The sequence below is a fragment of the Budorcas taxicolor genome, chromosome 11, assembly GCF_023091745.1.
Source record: "Budorcas taxicolor isolate Tak-1 chromosome 11, Takin1.1, whole genome shotgun sequence".
In the NCBI taxonomy this organism is placed as follows: Eukaryota; Metazoa; Chordata; class Mammalia; order Artiodactyla; family Bovidae; genus Budorcas; species Budorcas taxicolor.
Window position 1 is genome coordinate 153,481,377 of NC_068920.1, and position 19,665 is coordinate 153,501,041.

Consider the following 19,665-nt stretch of genomic DNA (forward strand, 5'->3'; position numbering starts at 1 on the left):
ATCTATCAGTGGTTTGTTCCCCAGGTTAACAATTTGAGAGCCTACAAACGACTCAAGGAGCCCTCGCGCCCCCGCACCATGCACTGCATCTAGTCAGCGTGAGGTATGTTGGGAATCTACTGGACCAATTACCTTGCACAAGACATGGGGGACACCCGCAGCCTCAAGAAACACGGCTGCAGGCCACCTCCCTGGCTGGGTGCCAGCCCCCATGCAAAGAAATATGGCTTCAAGGAGGACCCCTATCTCTGAGGAATTATAATAGCGCTAACTGACACAGTCAGGAATGCAACTATTCAGTTTATGTGCTAAAAAAGTTTAAAAACTGTCAGAAGATAGCACAGCTCATACACTAATTCTAAGTTCTACATTGGTCTGTAGACTCCCTGACAAAAGACTAGGCTAGGAGGGGTTAAGTATATCCAGGTATTGCTAGGTTTCCAAAGGAAAAGTTTTCAAACAGACACCGTGGCTTTGAATAAAGTATTGCTCTTCTTTAAAATGCTCAGTCACTGCTTTCCAAAAGGAGGTGTCAAGAGTGCTGTGTCTGAAAGCTGGAAAGCCTCAGGGGGTCACATTGCTCTTAAGATCAAGACATAGAAATTGCCATTTCAAGCCAGACAACCTGATGGTTCTAGAAGTCAGAGAAGAAATCTTGAGGGCCCAAGTGAATAATAAATGGTGCGACGCTCAGAGGCTGGCAATAGGGGCTGTCAATGAAAAAACCACCTACAGTGGAGAAAAGAGCAGAGAAGCAAAACTTGGTGTTAATGTCACAGAATTTGGTGAAGCCAAAAGCTTCATTTATATTTCTCTGCTCTTTCAGCTGTAAGTGGAATTTTCATTACAAAATGAAGGGGTGGGAAGGGCAAAGGGGGGTGGGGGTGGGGGGAGGACACTTAATCCATTACAAAATTTAAACAGTTCAACTTGCATGGTTACCACTTCTAACAAAGGACTGACAGCTCGATTATTTTAAGTAAAGCAGAGAAATGTCAAAGTTTGCAGCAACTGGGTAGGTTTACAAAACATGGTTAGTAACTTCCAACAAACAACAAATTAAAAAAAAAAAAAAAAGACTTGGTAGAAACCATTTGAAATGACTGCCATCATGGTGGAAAAGAGCACAGCTCCCTTTGCACCGTTACAGAGGGGTTGAGTTGCGTTACAAGTCAGCTACTTTGAAAGAATTTTCTAAAGAGAAATCTCCAGAGAGATTCCAACTTGGAATGCAAATTTGACAATCAATTTCAAATAACAATACAGCTGCAGCTGCCAATTAATAGTATTCCATAAACAAAGAGGGCTGTTGTAAATACTTAATTAAGAAAAACTGGACACTACCAGCCATGCTTTTTCTTCTCAGTGATGGCTCTGTTTCATCCATAGGTCAGCAAAACAAATCAATGAAACATGAGAACTCCCAGCGGAGATGGGCCCTCTAGTGTAGGTCTAGCCACTAATGCACAGGATGAGAATGTAAGTTCACAGCTACTTCCGCAAGTGATGAGGTTTTATTAAAGTATCACCCACCACTGATACAGACAAAAGGTCAAGGAGCTGAAGGAACAGACAAGCTGTGGTGTAAAAATCATGTATGTGATTAAGTAACACTAACATTTATTTTCAACTGCCTCTTTCATGCTTGTTTAGTGGTCCCAGAGAAACTGGGTACATAAATTTGCCATATTTTGAAGCCCACTCTCAGCGATGAGCACTATTCAGCTCCAAAAGACAGAAATGAAGAAAGAAGAGGAAAGCTAATTCAAACTAAAAATGGACAATTTTAAGACACAGCAACTTGTAGATCTCAACACAGGACCACAATGTTGCCTTCATGGGGGTGAGTACCTTAATGAGACCATTACCTTCTAGTAACATCATAGGCTTCCAAAGGAGGTGAGAATGCAAGTGGAAGACTTAGGTCTGCACCCTTTACAGCACAGCACAATGTTACCAACTGATCATTTTTCACCAGCTTAATCAGGTGTCTTAAAAATAAATGCTGACCCATGGCTGAAACCTGTCACTTTTCACAGCAGCACTCAACAAGAACTGGGACAATCGAAGAGCAAGTTTTTATGGGGACCCTGTTGCTGCTTTAGATTCTGATTAATTGAAGAGGATAAGAGACCCTTCAATGAATTCCAGAAAAATCGCTAATCTTCTATCTACATGAAAAAAGCCAGGGAGTGAACACAGTATCTTACAGAGTGAAGAAGGCCACAAGAACGAGAGGGTCATTGATGGATTAATTTATTATTTTTTAAAACTTGGAAATTCGGAAACTAAAATAATCACATTCCTCCTTCCCCATCTCTGGGTAGTGCCATCATTTTAATAAGCCATTGTCGGATAACAGAATAAACCTTTATCAGGGGGATGCCCTTGTACAGCAGGAGTACAAAGGGCTTACAAAGTAAATAGACGGGCTCAAACTAACAATCGTCTTTGCTTTGTTTTATCAGTTTACTTACAAATGAATGGGTTTCTAGGGCCAAGTTATTATTAGTTTTCAATTCTTTATAATTTGATACCAAAACATATCAAAAATAATAAGCTAAAACAATATTCAAACCCATATTTTATTGGCTTTAATTACACACTTCAGTATTTACAAAGTTAAAGTTTAAATGAAAAGTCTCTATTGTATTAAAAAAAAATAACTACAGCCCGAATTAAAGTGCCCTGGGGCAAATACAGATCAATCAGCTAAGCGTCAGTGACTGCGTCAGGAACCAGGCAGTACTCTGTGTTACAACAAAGCAGTTTATTTGTGATCAGTGTTTGAGACTCTATACATCCTTCACAAATTTAATTTTGCATAACTGATATTCCTCTTAAAACTTAGACTTGGAACTGCTAGACTTATTTCCCTAGAACAGAAGGGCTGGTATAAGTTATTTTCCGGAAATGAGGTACCGTTTCACAGAACTAGTTTCTTTTTTGTTTGTTTTCAAGTTTTAGAGAACTAAATTTGCATTTGTTAAAATCAAAAAGTAGGAAAAGATGTTCTTTACAAATAATTTTGATCAAGTATGTGTTCAAAGAAAGCAGGATAAAAAGGCTTTTTCGCTAACATTCTGTATGTACTGGGTTGTTGTTGGAATAGGAATTAGCTTCTGTCATTTGCTAAAAGAATGAGTAGTGGGGAACAGGATATGTTGGGAATTTCATAACGGGTAACAGAACCATTCTCTTGGGTAAACCTACAGAGAAAAGAAACGGAGAGGACTCCAAATAAGTTTAATAATCCAATAAAAATTTCAGGTTAAAAAAAGAATCTTACAGAGATTATCATTAACCTTTTCCAGATTAGTCAGTCAACATGTACCATTATGAAACAGGCCCACTAACTTTGAAATTACTCTTAATAGTGTGACAATATTTTCCACTCAAAATTAAGATGGCTACATCACAGGAAGAATGATATCTAAAAAGGGATTTCATTTGAGTGAGCTGCCATCAATTATAAAGCTCAAAAGCAATGCCATTGATTGATATTCTAAAGTGACTCCCAATTTGGCACATCACATATTACAGGAGAAACAGGGATTGTCAAGATTCAAACACAGCTATCTGTGCAGGCCTCAGCTCCCCAGAAAGACAGTTCCAACTGGAGTTGTGACCAGGTATTTATCTTAATGGCTACTGCCAATATTGGCATGGCAAATCTGGAAAGATTAATTACTTTCTAAATTTTGTAATTAATGAGTTCTTGTGGCCTCACAAACTTCTGCATACTCAAGCATGATTTGAAATCTGCTCCTTGTTTCTGTTCTAATGTTTAACCTATGGAGAAATCACAAAGCAGCAACAGCAGGTATCTGAGAGCACCAGATGATCAGAGGGAAACTACCCCACATGCAACAGCTTTACGAAGGCCAGAGACATGTTTACCTTACAGCCAAAATCAAGCATCGTTTTAGTAGGCTGGCATCACAGTAACACTTAAAAACCGTATCTTTTATGTGAAAAATGGGGGCATTAAATTTCACCAGCTTTGGAAGTCAGTTATATGACACATGGAAGAGAGAAGCCTTCTGAAGAGCGGGCTCGGACTCCGCAGGGTGGAAGTTTAATGTTAGAAGAAAGGGAAGAACGAGAGAGAAATTAAAAAGATTGAGGAAAAACATGAATGTACCTTAGAGCCTAGATATGTAAGTGTTTTAAAGAAAAAAAGCTCTTGCAAACCTACACTAAAGAACATGGGTCTTACTATGTCTAAAAGAAAGGCACCGACTTAAGGACCTGCCCTAGAAGGCAGATGCTTTGGCTTTCATACAAGACATATCACAATGAGTCCAGTGAGTCAAAATGTATTTGGATAAACTGACCGGACCTAATTCACAGGAAGGAGAGGTGGTCGAGAGATGCAGAAGTTGGCTGAATGGTAAAAGCAAATGGCCAAATCAAAAGAAGCTAGAGTGTTTGAATTTAAAATAAATTCTAAAAGACAGCATATTCCTGAATGAGCCCCCAGTTCCTAACCCCCTCCCCGTATCTAAGAATAAGCAGAATACGGGGAGCCCCTGGCCACAGCTGAGTATGCCAATGGAGACAGGCAGGTAAGGCTGAAACTCCAGACTCTGTTCTCAACCTTAGAGAAAACCTACCCCAAATGTCAGTCTTCCAGCTTCCCCACATCTTCCAGGTTGTAAATGATCTATCTTAATGGGGAAAGTGCTCAAACTGTTCACTTGCTACTTATTTCTATAGTTATGAAATCAAATGAAGCTTCAATTTAGCAGTGTCTTAAAGACCCATAATTTCCATCTATGGGAAAGCTGATGTATGAAGAGAAAAAGCACAAGGAAAGGCCTGAGGCTCATGTGAAGGACTAACACCACAAGTAGCAACACAGGCAAGGTCCTTCTCTTCCGTGTGCACGCATGCCCAGCCTAGGGTCCCACTGGGGCACACGCACTCATGTGTACACGCATGCTCTCACACACTCACGTAGGCACACACGCACTGGTGCTCTTTTTGCTCTAAGTGACAAACATTCTGCAGATGGCTGATTCTATACCATGTAGCACCCAAGATAGGAAAAATGTCTAAGAAAGCATATCACTGACTCCAAACCTACTGCCTCCATTGCCACATAAACCTCATTCAAAAGTTATCCAAAGGGCCACTGAGGTTCATTTCTGCATTTGCCTTTATTTTTATTTTTGAAGGGAGAAGAGATATTCCTATGACTTTCTCACATGTACTACACAGACTTTCTGCAGTAAGAACTTCGGTAACACTGCTGTGGATAACCCTGCATCACTCTCTGGGACCTGTTCCCTTCACCTCCACAGCAAAATTCACAACAAAGCATAACACTGCCAATGTGAAGTGAGTATGTCCTATCCCTAACTCAAATCACCTGCAGTTCATACAATTTCTAACCAGAAACTTAAACGTGGCTCTGTAACTGGCAGGCAGCCAAGCTAGGAACTGGGTATGGCCCTTCAGTAGCCTTTGAATGGAGTGTAAGTTGGCTGTAAGAAGAACTACTTAGAATATTTAATTTCAATATGGTCAGAAACAGGCAATTAGAACAAGCAGTCCTTCAATCAGGCAAAGCAGAGAGAAGAGCAACTCCAACCAAACCAAGAACCACAAGGTTGTGGCATTTTCAGAGGGAATTTAAGTTGGGTCACTAGAATGAGTAGGTCTGAGATCCTCCAAGTCATTTAAAGAAACCCTAGATACAAACTGTGCTTTGGATTGCTGTGCAGAGGCTAAGAGGGGAAATCAGTAAGACAGTGTACATACCATAGGCAGGGGCAGCTGTGCTGTAGCCATAGGGTGTTCCATAGCCTGGTGCAAAGAAGGAGAAAGCAGGTCAGTCAGGACAAAGGGCAGTCAGCACTGGCCCGATTCACAAGGAACGTCGGGCCCGGCACCTTGGACCCTGCCTGAGGACTTCTTCCAGGTGTGGCTGAACAAGAACCCTTCCCAAGATGGCCCTAGTCCACCAATTCCTCCATGCCTAAGCAGATTGGAAGCTTTTTATTATGGCCTACTAGATACTGACTACACTTACTTCTCACTACACTTACCACTTTACATTGTAATTATCAATTCTACCTGCATTCCCCACTAGAATGGCAGAGACTCAAGTCTTATACATCTTTGTATCACCGGAACCTAGCAGAATGGCATGTAGTAACCACTCCCTAAACATAATTTGTTCAACAAACTATACTCAGAACCACTCAAATTACCAATTTCTCAAAGTTGGATAACAGAAATTTCCAAGTCTTTTTTTCAGAAAGCAGTAACAGAGCAGACTAAAGCCTCAAATGCCAGTAAAGAGGCACACACATCAGGCTGCAGGCTTGAGGCCAAGTTCCATGCCTTGCTTATATCCCAATTCTGGGCCCCAGCACAGGCTCTCAATAAATGTTGCTAAAATTGACATTAGCATCTGGTGCCTATGAAAAAGGCTCATACTGTCAATATAAAACTTGTACAAAGAACACTTTTTGAACCAATTAGTTCTACCACTAGTTTCTTATATGTCCTTAGATATCTAACTTTTGAGCTGCCACTTTCATCTATAAAATGGGAAACCCTCCAAGCTACTTTATAGTTTTATAGGGATTAGAAATAGTATGTTAACAGAAACAATCTTTAACCTTTTAGTAAAATGACTTTAAAACATATAAATACTGAAACACTTGGGTAAATCTCTAGGAAAAACAGAATAAGGGCACAAAATCTACACAGGCCCTTCACATTGTACCCAAAACAAATCCAGCCTTTTTACCCTACAGCCCCTTTTCCTACAATTATTTCTGCTGCTAAAATAATTTTTTTTTCCATCTTCTTTAGCTGACCAACTGCAACTCATCCTTTAGGAATCACCTCCTCTGTGAAGTCCCCTAGGCTTGCGGTTCACTTGGCCCACCCCATATCATCGCTTGTTTTGTATTTCATGGTGCTTTCTAAAGTGTCTGTTCCCATCCCAAGTGACCCCAAGCATTCCCTGGGGCAGACGCTAAATATCTTTGAATGCTCAGTTCCAAATCTCTTGGAAAAAAAAAACAAAAACAAAAACAAATCTCTTGAGACAAAATATTCAAACACATGTTGAAAAAAAAAGTAAACTGCTTTTGGGGACTAACTGAAACATTTTTATAAGAGATAAAATTTTTCACTTTTTAGTCTACACTTAAGTCATAAACCTAGGGGCTGTACAACTGAGTCTTTAGTGCTCACTACATCATATATTTCAAGAGGACAAAAGACAGCTGAAATAAGCAGTAGGAAATGAACAGTAGGAAAAGTATCAGAAGCCAAAAAAGAAGTTAATGCTTAAAAAAGAATGCTATATATCAAATTTATTCCAGGAAAAGGCAGTTGGTTGACAAAGGTTATAGTTTCAAAGGCTTTACTAAAACCTCCTTAAAGAGAGAAACTAGAACTGCTGAGCTGGCCAGTAGTTGTACCCCAATACAGACCACTGGCTTCTAATCCTGACTTCCCATCCTACTAAGCAAGGTGACTTTGAATTGCACGCACTGTTTAATATTTACCCTCTCAGAGCCTCAGTCTTCTGCAGAAACTGACAGCAGAGGAATGCATTTAAAAACATATGTAAAAATACTACAGTCCCTGCTGCAAGGAATACGCTCTGCAAAAGGCATATAACCTATTCATAATCTAATCTGACCTCCTCTGAATGTTCTCTAGGCTATAAAAGAACTTCCTTTTGAAAGCCTTCAGGAGACAGGCCTTTCGCAGAGGTCAGGGCAATGATGTAAGAGAAGTTACTAGGATTCCCTCACAATCACTGCCACTAGTAGATGGTGGCTGGCCACCTGAGTGAGAACATCCCATGACCCAGTAGCTGGACACACCTGGACAAGCACATCACCAAAGGCAAGACAGTTCACCTCAAACTGCCTACTACTGTTTAATGAAAGCTGCTTCCTTTAACAAGACATTAAACAAGGCAAAAAAAAAAAAAAATTTCCATAAAATAGTGAGATGTACAGAAAAAGGTCTTAATTTTGGACACACAAACTGTATCAAACTGTAACCATCCTCCTTCCTCCCCTGGTCCCACTGCCACTGGTTTTTCAGCCTCTGTCTCTTTCAATGGCACCACCTCCAACCTACCTCCTCCAGCTGAAGATCCTGGAGGGACACTTGAAATCTCACTCTGTTTCATTCTCCACAATAAACCAATCAATTGCTTCTCAAGTTGTTCCATCTGCTCACTTCCTGCCACCCATCTACTTCCCTACATCCATAGGATGTGCCTCCACTACCTCCTATCTGGGCTCTGAGCTTACAAAAACCTTCTACTGTGTCTTGGCATGCCAACTTCTGCCCCTACAAGTCATTCTTCATACAACAGAGGGTGATTTTTACAAACAAAGTCTGATCTCGTCACTTCTCTTAGAACCCTTCACGACTTCCCACTGCACTTAGGTTCTAAGACCAAAACCCAAACCAAGAAAGACCTCCAGGACAGGGACTGAACATCCAGCTTCAGCTCAAGTCCACCCTAGCCCTCCCTGGGCTCTCCACACTACAGACTGGTCTCCTCCTCATTCTCCCAACGAGCTGAGTGCCCTCCCACCGGCACCGCGGGGCGCTGGCGTGCTGCGCCCTCTGCAGGCAGCGCTCTCGGGCCTGAATCCGCGCCAACTCCTACTCATTCCTCAAAGCTCAGTTCAAGTGTCACGTCTTCAGGAAAACCTTCAAGTCCCCAGCAGACTAGACCAGGTTTCCCTGTCACGTTCCCTCACAACACTGTGCCTTTCTCCTTTATCACAGCAGCTCGGTCAGTCGTGAGCATTCCATTAGTATATCTCACCTTTATGCCAAACACTTCAGGAGAACAAAATGCCATGCCTGCTCTGTGTCAGAGCCAGCACACAATATTTGAATGAGAGAGTACATTCTTTATATGACACATTTTTGAGCTATGCCCCTAGTGGGATCAACTTCTAGAAGCTTAACTCCAAAGCCACATTATACACAAAACTTCCCAAAAAGCCTATTCTAATTCTTTCTTGGGGTGGCAGGGGTGGGGGGGGGGGGGGGGTGAGGGGGGGAATAACCCAGAATCTAAGTGAACCTCTTATGATTGTCACACAGTTACGCAAAAAATAATGACAAGACCCAATCTTTACGACAATTTATCTGATCAACAACTGCAAGAGGTTTACTTGTTAAGTTCAAAGTTCCATGTTTGCAAGATTACAGGAATTTAACTTCAACGAGACAGCTGTACAGTTACTGCTAAAATTATATAAAGATTGGAACAGAAGACAGAAAGAAGGCTTCTTTCCCCATCTTCCTCAAGCCATGCTGTGAAATGGAAAGAATACCAACTTTGGAACTAGAAACTCTTATTACATTCAGATCTCTGCTCTGCTGTTTACAAGATGTCTCACACTGAGCTCACTGCCTTACCTCCCTAAACTGTAGTTTTTCCTCATCTGGAAAAAAACAGAAATAATTTCTACTTGAGGAAACACTGTGAAGACTAAAATCAAGTAACTGAAATCATTTATATGCAAGTATCTACTGTTTACTCAGCACTGAATAAGAAAGCTCCCCCTTTCCTTTTTATGTAATTCTCCAGCCCTCCATGATTCACCAGACACTGAGTTAAAGAAATGCTAACACGGTCAGGCTTCACCTCAATTGAGCAGCCTCTTACCAATCCAAAGGCTTTTCTCACCTGTGATACGCAACCTGTCATCTGTGTCCCTAATGAATACACCCTGCTCAGTATCCAAACTCCCCAGTGTGTGGAATATCTCTGAGCTTTCTCATTGTCAAAATATGTCCCCTCCACCAAGTGCAACATTCTTCGTCTGTCACCTCCCTCCAAAAGGCCTCTAGTCATTCAGCAGATTCCAGGAGAAAACCTAGTAACATTCTACAGACTCTCTTCTTTCAAATTCCAGTGCACAAGCATCCTATACCTGTATTATGTTTCCAGAAACCCTGTGTAACCCTGGAAAATAAAGGAGACACTATTCTTGGAAACTGTGGCACAGAAAAGGAGGCAGACATCTCTCAGGTTGTACTATACCTGGAGCTATGTAGCCGGGAGCAGCTGTGGCCCCAACAAAAGCCCCCCTTGTTAGAGTTCCTCTTCCTCTGCCCCGAACAGCTTGGACTGCTGCGGACACAGCTGTATTCACAACACCCTTTGCCTGTTAAAAATAACACATTTCATTACTGAGAGAAATAAGATCATCTCATCAACCCTGTAACGTATATAACCTCTATGCGAAACTTGAGCCTGTACATGGCACAATCCATCTAAAGCTGTGATGACTTCAGCTTATCATCTGTAAAATGAAAATGACATATTACAGAGTTGGTCCAGAAAATATGCTGGCATACAGAAGTATGCTGGGCTTCCCTGGTGACTCAAACAGTAAAGAATCTGCCTGCAGGAAACCGAGGTTCGATCCCTGGCTCAGGAAGCTCCCCTGGAGAAGGAAATGGCAATCCACTCCAGTATTCTTGCCTGGAGAATCCCATGGACAGAGGGTCGTGGAGGGCTGTAGTCCATGGGGTTGCAGAGTTGGACACAACTGAGCGACTAACACACACACACACAGAAGTATGCAGATAAAGTGTTCTTTTCACTTGAAGTTTATCCAGAAACAGTTCATTTTCTACACACTTTCAGCAGACACATTACAGACACCTGATATCTAGGTTCAAAATCCACTGAATTCTCTTCCAACAAACAAAAAAACACAGCAAACCTCCTACAATTAGCTATGAACCTGAGTCAGGTTTAAAAAGAAAGAAGTGGGGGAGATTACGACAGGAAGACCAAAGATGTGGATGCCAGCCCCTGCTCCAAGTAGCTGAGACCTCAGGAAGCAGATTCCTCTGGCAGCAGGGGTGGGGGCTGCAGGGTGGGATTATGGGGTGTGTGTGGGTGTGGGTGTGTGTGTGTGTATCACCTCTGAAGTCCCTTCTTGCTCTAAAATGCCACAGGACTCTGGTAAAGTCGCAGAATCTCTATGGCAGTCTCCCTGCTAACTGTAAAATGGGGATTATGACATCTACTTTGTTTTCCTTACTGAAGAGTAGAAAGAGCAACTGAGAAAACAGATATAAAACTGAAAAGTAGGCAAGGAGTAACACTATACAGGAATGCAAAACCATTCCTTTCGGAAACTGAAATTTTAAGAAATAAGAAAACATCTAGATTTAAATTAAATATTATGTTTACTTTTTAATATAATAATGCAACAAAAACTCAAGCTCAGGAAACTTAAGGAACTAGTAACATTCCCTGCTATAACCAAGCTTCAGGGAAGGAGGTTCAGAGCCTCAAAAGCGTTGCAGAGCAAGTCAGCAGCACTACACACAGTCAGTGCATATACACGTTTATGTCTCACTGAAAAATCCCCAGCTTTTTTCCTCCTAGGATAGCCTCTATTGCTAGTATGACTGAGTAGAAGACAGCTTCCAGGTCAAATGTATCATGAACAGAGAACAGCCATCTTCCCTTCTGGCTGAGAAAAAAAATCCAACCCACAAATCCAAAATAGACTGCTTCTTGGCTGTCAAGCACATTGAACACATGAGTTTTATATCTTCTAGTATGGAAAATTTCTAAAAATGAGTGAACTTCATGCAGACTTTTTTTTTTAAACACAGCTTAGTCAAATGCAGTCAGGAATTAGCAATCTGGCGGCAGCACAGTGACTCCACACAAATCAAACTCCTGTCTCCTAGAACCAAAGCTAACTACCTAATAAGTCATCTGCACACAGGCTTTATAAACACTAAAATTAACTGACCATATACAAGATGTATGCACAAGAAAAACACACCAAAACAAACAAGGTCACAATTATCTTTCTACTAATTTAGAACATCTTATAAAAGATTTTAGAAAAAAAATCCATTTATCCTTTCTCTACACATGTACCAATACAACTTAAATGCTTTATTTGCATTTCATCTCAGTAACAGTTTTCTTTGTTTATATTTTGAATTCTAGAATATAAGCAGTGTTTATTATAGTAAATACAAAAAATGTAAATGAACACAAAACATATTTCTAAGATGGATATCATATACAATGGGAGCATGACCACAGTCTTTGGAACGAGAAGAATCAGGTTTCAAAGGGAACCTTTACTGTCAGCTGTGTTACTACAAGCAGTGTCAATGCGTCCAAAGTGTTCTACTGTGATCTATTCTACTCTGTTAACAATGGACTTTGCATATGCATATTTAACACAGAATCTTAATCTATGCTTCCTTCTATTGGTCTAAAGATTTTTACTTGACTTTTCCCTATCACTTTTCCCTATCAATATATTCAGATATTATTATACCAGTATTCTCCACCAGAGAGAGAATGTGTCTTATAGTTAGTTACATGTCTCTTTTCCCCTCACAATCATGCACATGGTGTATGTCTAGAAAATATTTTTGAATATGTAAATGAATGCATGGGAGAATCTGTTATTCAAAAGCGTGCAATTAGGAAGCCATCTTTTCTTACTGCGATCCTTGCTACAATCCTGGACCTTCTGCAGCTGTGACATTTCCAGTGTCAGTAATGAACAAAAGCAACACAGGGTCAATTTCTACTGTGCTGCCCTCAAAGAAACCCCAAACTAAACAATGTAAAAGGACAAAACTGGAAAGGAAATAGAAGAACAACTGCAGGATGGGATGAGAATAAGCCCAACACTCTCGGCAGCTTCCCTAAACAAACACAGGATCTCATTAGAGTCCCAGCCCTTCAACACTGCTTCAAGAGGACTTGAAGCCCCTAATATTTAAAGCCAACCATCTCGTTTTAACATAGGATTTGCCTGAAAGACCACAAAACAGGGGACCAGTAATCATATTTCTATTATGCATGATCAACCCAACAGAAAAAGTTGCCAAGTCCAAGCAAGAAAAATAAATAACTTCAGAAAAATCTCAAGTGGCACAAAGATATGAAAGGAGATTTCACTCTGGTGGTATCTTTCTAAGGTTTAATGCTTAACTCATACCTGAGGGATAATCTTCTTTTTTTTATTATTTGCTGCATTGGGTCCAGAAAACAGTTTCTCCAGGGCAGCTAAAGCTGCACTTGCCTTTGCCACTTTCTTATTTGGACCTGCACCTCTGAATTTTTGTCCATCCACTTCTACCTAAAATCAAGAACAACACTCTGCAGTTATCCCATGCAATTCCTCTGTGTAGTTTTAATTTAAATGTATCATAACACAGAAAACAAAAACACCAAAAGTCAAAAAGCACCATAAGAACTGACTGAGTCTAAGTCTTTTTTAAAAAGTAAGCTCAGAACAACCTATGCCTTTGAGGGGAAAAATCAGGTTGCCTTGTATCTAGGTACATACCTCCATCACAAAGCGTTTGTCATGGCTTCCACCTGTCTCCGAGATGAGTTCATACTTGAGACCTCTTCTTTTTTCATTGAGCTCCATGACAGGATTTTTGCCACTTGCTGTGAGAATAGGGCCCTGAGTTCTTACCTAAAAGGAGGTTCAACCAAGGAAGATTTTAAAGTATTAGATTTCTTATTAATACAGGTATACTATATCTCTACTGAAAAAGAGGCTCAAAAATCATACTTTAAAGCATTTGGGAGCTAGGATGCATGATTACTTCTACGTATGAATGACAAAACATCTCTAAAGGGACAGAAATCCTACATACAGTGAGCACTGTAGAAAGCCATCTCGCCAGCCTGTCATGGAAGCAAGGAGGTCTCCACAAAGCAGAAGGCTAGAGCAGTGGAGCCTGGCCATTACCTGACATTCCAGGGTCTGATCTAGTGTGTTCAAGATCTAACAACAAAACTATAAATGACTAACAATGTAGGTAGAAGAGTAAAGATTCACATTCAATGTTTTTTACCTTTAGGATTAGGCTTAAACAGCTCTCAATTTGGGAGATGGAAAGAAAATGTGCCTATACACCTCTCAGTCTCTATAAAGAGATTCGAGGGAACCAACAGGAAAAAAAAGCAGGCTACAGACTACGAATTCAGAAATTAAAAAATAAAAGCAGTCATTCCCTGCCCTCAAGGATCTAGAGTACAGTGGGAGGGGCTGATCTAATCACTATGAAATAATGAACACTCAATGGCACTCCACTCCAGTACTCTTGCCTGGAAAATCCCAAGGACGGAGGAGCCTGGTGGGCTGCAGTCCATGGGGTCGCTAAGAGTCGGACACGACTGAGCGACATCACTTTCACTTTTCACTTTCATGCATTGGAAAAGGAAATGGCAACCCACTCCAGTGTTCTTGCCTGGAGAATCCCAGGGACGGGGGAGCCTGGTGGGCTGCCGTCTATGGGGCAGCACAGAGTCGGACATGACTGAAGAGACTTAACAATAGAGCAGGTGCACGTTATGGAAACACAGTACAAGTACTCATTTTCTAGGGCAAACAGCATAGCTTTCCTAGAAGTGAAAGTGAAAGTGAAGTCACTCAGTCATGTCCGACTCTTTGCGACCCCGTGGACTGTAGCCTACCAGGCTCCTCTGTCCATGAGATTCTCCAGGCAAGAGTACTGGAGTGGGTCGCCATTTCCTTCTCCAGGGGATCTTCCCGACCCAGGGATCGAAGCCGGGTCTCCTGCATTGGAGTCAGACGCTTTAACCTCTGAGCCACCAGGGAAGCCCAGAAGTGACATACAAAACTGATCTTAAAAGCAGTACCAGACCATGGTAAGGAGGAAACATAGAAGGGCATTCTGGACAGAAGAAACAGCCATGCAGAAGTCCAAGAGAAGGAAACAATGTTTCGGAAATGTAAATAAATTCTATTTGGCTATATTAAGGGAGTGAGGAGACAAAAGCAGAACCAGATTAGAAACACCCTTGATGTAGCCAAGCCATAAAGGACTTCAAATGTCATGCAAATGAGCTTCAACCTTTTTATGGACACCAGGGAGCCATTGGAGGATTTAAATCTGAAAAGCAGAGCCATTACTTTGCTGACAAACGTCCGTATAGTCAAAGCTATGAGTTGGTTCATTTTCATATGCACTGTACTATCAACCACAGTACCAAGTACAGAATAGATGATAAGTCAGTCTGTATTTACTAGTAAATCCCTTTATCTTAAACTAATCCTCTTGGTATATCAATGAGATGTCTTTTTCTGATTTTATATTTGCCCATCTTTAATATAGTGGACAATAATGACAAATCTAGACAGTGTTTTAAAAAGCAGAGACATCACTTTGCCCACAAGTCACATACAGTATAGTTTATGGTTTTTCCAGTAGTCACGTATGGACGTGAGAGCTGGACCATAAAGAAGGCTGAGCATCAAAGAATTGATGCTTTCAAACTATGGTGTTGGAGAGGACTCTTGAGAGTCCGTTGGACAGCAAGGAGATCAAACTAATCAATCCTAAAGGAAATCAATCCTGAATATTCATTGGAAGGACTGATGCTGAGGCTGAAAACCAATACTTCGGCCATCTGATGTGAAGAGCCAACTCACTGGAAAAGACACTGATGCTGGGAATGATAGAAGACAGGAGGAGAAGGGGACGAGAGAAGATGAAATGGTTGGACGGCATCACCTACTCGACGGATATGAGTCTGAGCAAGCTCTGGAAGATGGTGAAGGACAGGGAAGCCTAGCATACTGCAGTCTATGGGGTCTCAAAGAGAAAAATCATGATTAAATTAGAAAACAACTCTAGAGGTGGTAGAAAGAACTGACACAAAGATAAACTAGCAGTGAGGAAGAGAAGTAATTCATGTAAGAGTGCAAAGGTTAGGACTGAAAATAAATCACAAAATACCACATAACTACAATTTTAGAAAGACCCAATGATTGAGCACTTTTTGAGGTTAGAGATCATGTCTATAATTCTGCCACAGTAACTGCTCAAGAAATGGTGAACAAGTATATATAATAGGACTTTAATATATATAAACCTAATGGACAGCAAGATTCTCTTAAAATACTCTATGCTGATTTAATAAGTAGTTGATATTATCAAAGTGGAACACTGGACAATTTTAAAAAATATTAATAAACATTCCTGGATCATTTTGTTAAAAACATCATTTCTTGAAGAATTTTTAACAATCTATATTTTTTTAAGTTTCAAGGCAAATTTCCGGTCTCCGTCTTTCAAAGGTAATGAGTAATTTCTGAAACTATTCTATGTGGTAATCACTCTCTGTTTTCAAACCCGAAATTACTTTTTTAAAATATTTAATTTTTTTTTTTATTTGGCTGTACTGGATCTTAGTTGCAGCATGCAAGATCTAGTTCCCTGAACAGGGGTTGAACCCAAGCCCCCTGCACTGGGAACGTGGAGTTTTAGCCACTGGACCAACAGGGAAGTCCCCTGAAATCACTTCTATAAAAATGAGTCAAGACAAAAATAAAAGTTTTCTCCCCTCTCCATTACTACATTTCACGGAAGCAAAGCAGAGATGGATTCACTACCAGAACTTCCACATACTGTCCTCCTGCTGCTGCTGCTGCTGCTAAATCACTTCAGGCGTGTCCAACTCTGTGTGACCCCATAGACAGCAGCCCACCAAGCTCCCCCATCCCTGGGATTCTCCAGGCAAGAACACTGGAGTGGGTTGCCATTTCCTTCTCCAATGCGTGAAAGTGTAAAGTGAAAGTGAAGTCGCTCAGTCATGTCCGACTCTTCACGACCCCATGGACTGCAGCCTACCAGGCTCCTCCATCCATGGGATTTTCCAGGCAAGGGTACTGGAGTGGGTCGCCAGTGCCTTCTCCGACATACTCTCTTAACTGCTGCTAATTCAGCCCACAATGCTCTGCTCTCTTAATTTCCTTTGAACTTAACAGTCTGAACCTTATAATTAATTAGCTCTTTTTCTCTCAGTGAGCTTCCCAGGTGTACTGTGGTAAAGAAAGTAAGTCAAGTCAAGTCACTCAGTCGTGTCCAACTCTTTGCAACCCCATGGACTGTAGCCCACCAAGCTCCTCCGTCCATGGGATTCTCCAGACAGGAATACTAGAGGTCGCCATTTCCTTCTCCAGGGCATCTTCCCAACCCAGGGATCAAGCCCAGGTCTCCTTCATTGCAGGCAGACGCTTTAACCTCTGAGCCACCAGGGAAGCTGTGGTAAAGAACCCACCTACAAAGCAGGAGGCATAAGACACTTGGGTTCAATCCCTGGGTCAGGAAGATCTCCTGGAAGAGGGCATGGCAATCCATTCCAGTATTCTTGCTGGAGAATCCCATGAACAGAGGAGCCTGATGGGCTACAGTCCATGAGTCACAAAGAGTTGGACACGAGTATTTATAACACTGCCAGCAAACCATCTTTGCCTGCCTGTGACAACCACTTATGAATGACTGGTCCTCTCCAAAGGCAGGTGCCATGGCTTCTATCCACCACATCACAAGTGGAATCAGGAACGGCTTTCACAGGCCTCAGCCCTAATCCGTTCCCTCCATACAGGCCTACCTGGTACTTCTCAGACATCTACTTTCACAATTCCAGATCTCTGGTGGCCCAGACGGTAAAGAATCTGCCTGCTGTGCAGGAGACTGGGAGACCTGGGTTCAATCCCTGGGTCGGGAAGATCTCCTGTAGAAGGGAATAGCTACCCACTCCAGTATTCTTACCTAGAGAATTCCATGGACAGAGGAGCTTGGCAGGCTACAGTCCATGGGGGTCACAAAGAGTCGGACATCACTGAGTGGCTAACATTTTCACTTTCCTTGTCCCAGAATGTCTTCTTTCCATCTCTTCCCCACAGAGCAAAATCCTCTTCATTATCTCAAATCAAGCTCACATATTACTCTGATTTTACCTGTGAGTATGTTTCATTTTGCAATCATGGCACTTATCACATCATATCATAATAATGAATATATTTTGCCCTTCTATCCTCAGAATACTTTAAGGCTCTGGACACAATTTCTGTAGCATCTAGTAATATGCAGATACTAAAAGGAGTTTAGTCCCTCATAGCTCAGTGGGTAAAGAATCTGCCTGAAAAGCAGGTAGGAGACCTGGGTTTGATTCCTAGGTCGGGACAACCCTCTGGAGAAGGAAATGGCAACCCACTCCAGTATTCTTGCCTGGAGAATTCCATGAACAGAGAAGTCCGGCCATGGGGTCTCAAGAGTTGGACACGACTTAGCGACTAAACCACCACCAAAAGGAGTTCAGTAAAGTCCTTGATAAATATTCATTCTTAGAAAAGACAAATTTTTTAAAAAATGTCATATAAGCTCTTGCTAAGTTAATTTTCCTTATGTAAAATGCTACAAGCAAGGGCCCCTTGAATGTCCAATTAAGCCATGTATCATTTCTACTTGGATTTTTGTAAAATTCTATTATCTGTGACAATGTGTCATAGGTCAGGACTACTCAAGAGTCTGAGGAACAGGCTATGCCCTCTTTAGGGCTGGCCCAACTCAATGATGACCTGACCCCCACAGCTTAGAACAAATTTCAAATAATCCTAAATTTCCCTCAGTAGCTTTTTTTTAAAGTTTACATACATAAATACATTCATTCACTGATAGCCAAGCAGCTTGCAGGATCTTAGTTCCCCTACCAGAGACTGAACCTAGGTCCCGGTAGTGGAAGCATGGGGTACTATCCACTGGACTAGGGAATTCACTAGATCTTTTTGCTTTTCACACTTCAGTTATTGTTTACATTCTTGATATACTGTAATTGTGAGATGCTGGACGTGATTCCCATGGCCAGCAAAAGAGAAACGCTAGTTAAATTAGGATACATCCGTACAGTACACAGTTATGCTTACAAATATTTTTAGAGTTAAGCGAAAAAAAACAAGATGTAAAACTGTATGAAAGTATCATTGCCTTCATAAAAAAATAACCAAAGAAAAAAGGCTGGATAGAAATAAACAAAAATATTAATAATGGCTGCCTCTTAAGTACATACACCTGTATATGCTTTTGATTATCTCACAGGTACTTCTCCAGACCTCTCAAATTTTTTACATTAAACATACATTACTTTTATTTCTGAGAAAAAAATATATAAGCATACCTCTAAGGTACTGGAGGTTTCAGTTGTAGAATTTCCAGTATTATTGCTTGAGTTTGAAGACACTGTTTCATTTTTGCCTTCGTTATCTGACTTTTCATCGGAACTCATACATTCAATATCTGCATCAAAGCCCGTTGGGTATCCCATTGCCTGCAGCACCTGTAAAAATTACATTAAGATTCAGTTTTATTCAAATACCAGACACCTCAGAGAATAGACGAAATACTGAGAACAACAGTTTCAAACCCAAAGCATTTGAATCCATGAAACACCTTGCAGGAAAAGCAAGATGTTGCTCATCTACAAATCCTTGGTTAAACAAGCTTTACCTACAAAAAAATGGGTATCACCACAAAAAAATGGAGGAAACCTCCTCAGAGTAATTAGGTTTAAATAACAGATAACAGAAATGCAAACCTGAGGCTACTCCAAGTTCACTTAATTTGGAGATGAGGACTTCTCTGATGGCACAGTGAATAAGTATCTGCCTGCCAGTGTGGGGGACACGAGTTCCACTCACGGTCCAGGAAGATTCCATATTCCAAGGAGCAACTAGGCCTGGCATCACAACTACTGAGCCCGTGCACTGCAACTAATGAAGCCCACATACCTAGCTCCTGTGCTCCGTGAGAGAAGCCACCCGAGTGAGAAGCTTGCTC

General features: G+C 41.2%; 1 protein-coding gene across 1 annotated transcript in view; it reads right to left on the reverse strand.

The window, feature by feature from the left end:
* Positions 1-3,064: 3,064 nt before the first annotated feature.
* Positions 3,065-19,665, reverse strand: part of STRBP (spermatid perinuclear RNA binding protein) — a 60,940-nt gene continuing 44,339 nt past the window's right edge. Inside the window, exons 12-17 of the mRNA XM_052648350.1 lie at positions 19,007-19,165; positions 13,356-13,490; positions 13,005-13,145; positions 10,052-10,175; positions 5,767-5,811; positions 3,065-3,209 (exon numbers count right to left, since the gene is read on the reverse strand). Coding sequence (XP_052504310.1) covers positions 3,133-3,209; positions 5,767-5,811; positions 10,052-10,175; positions 13,005-13,145; positions 13,356-13,490; positions 19,007-19,165 — 681 coding nt within the window. The 3' untranslated portion in view covers positions 3,065-3,132. The remainder of the gene's footprint in view (positions 3,210-5,766; positions 5,812-10,051; positions 10,176-13,004; positions 13,146-13,355; positions 13,491-19,006; positions 19,166-19,665) is intronic.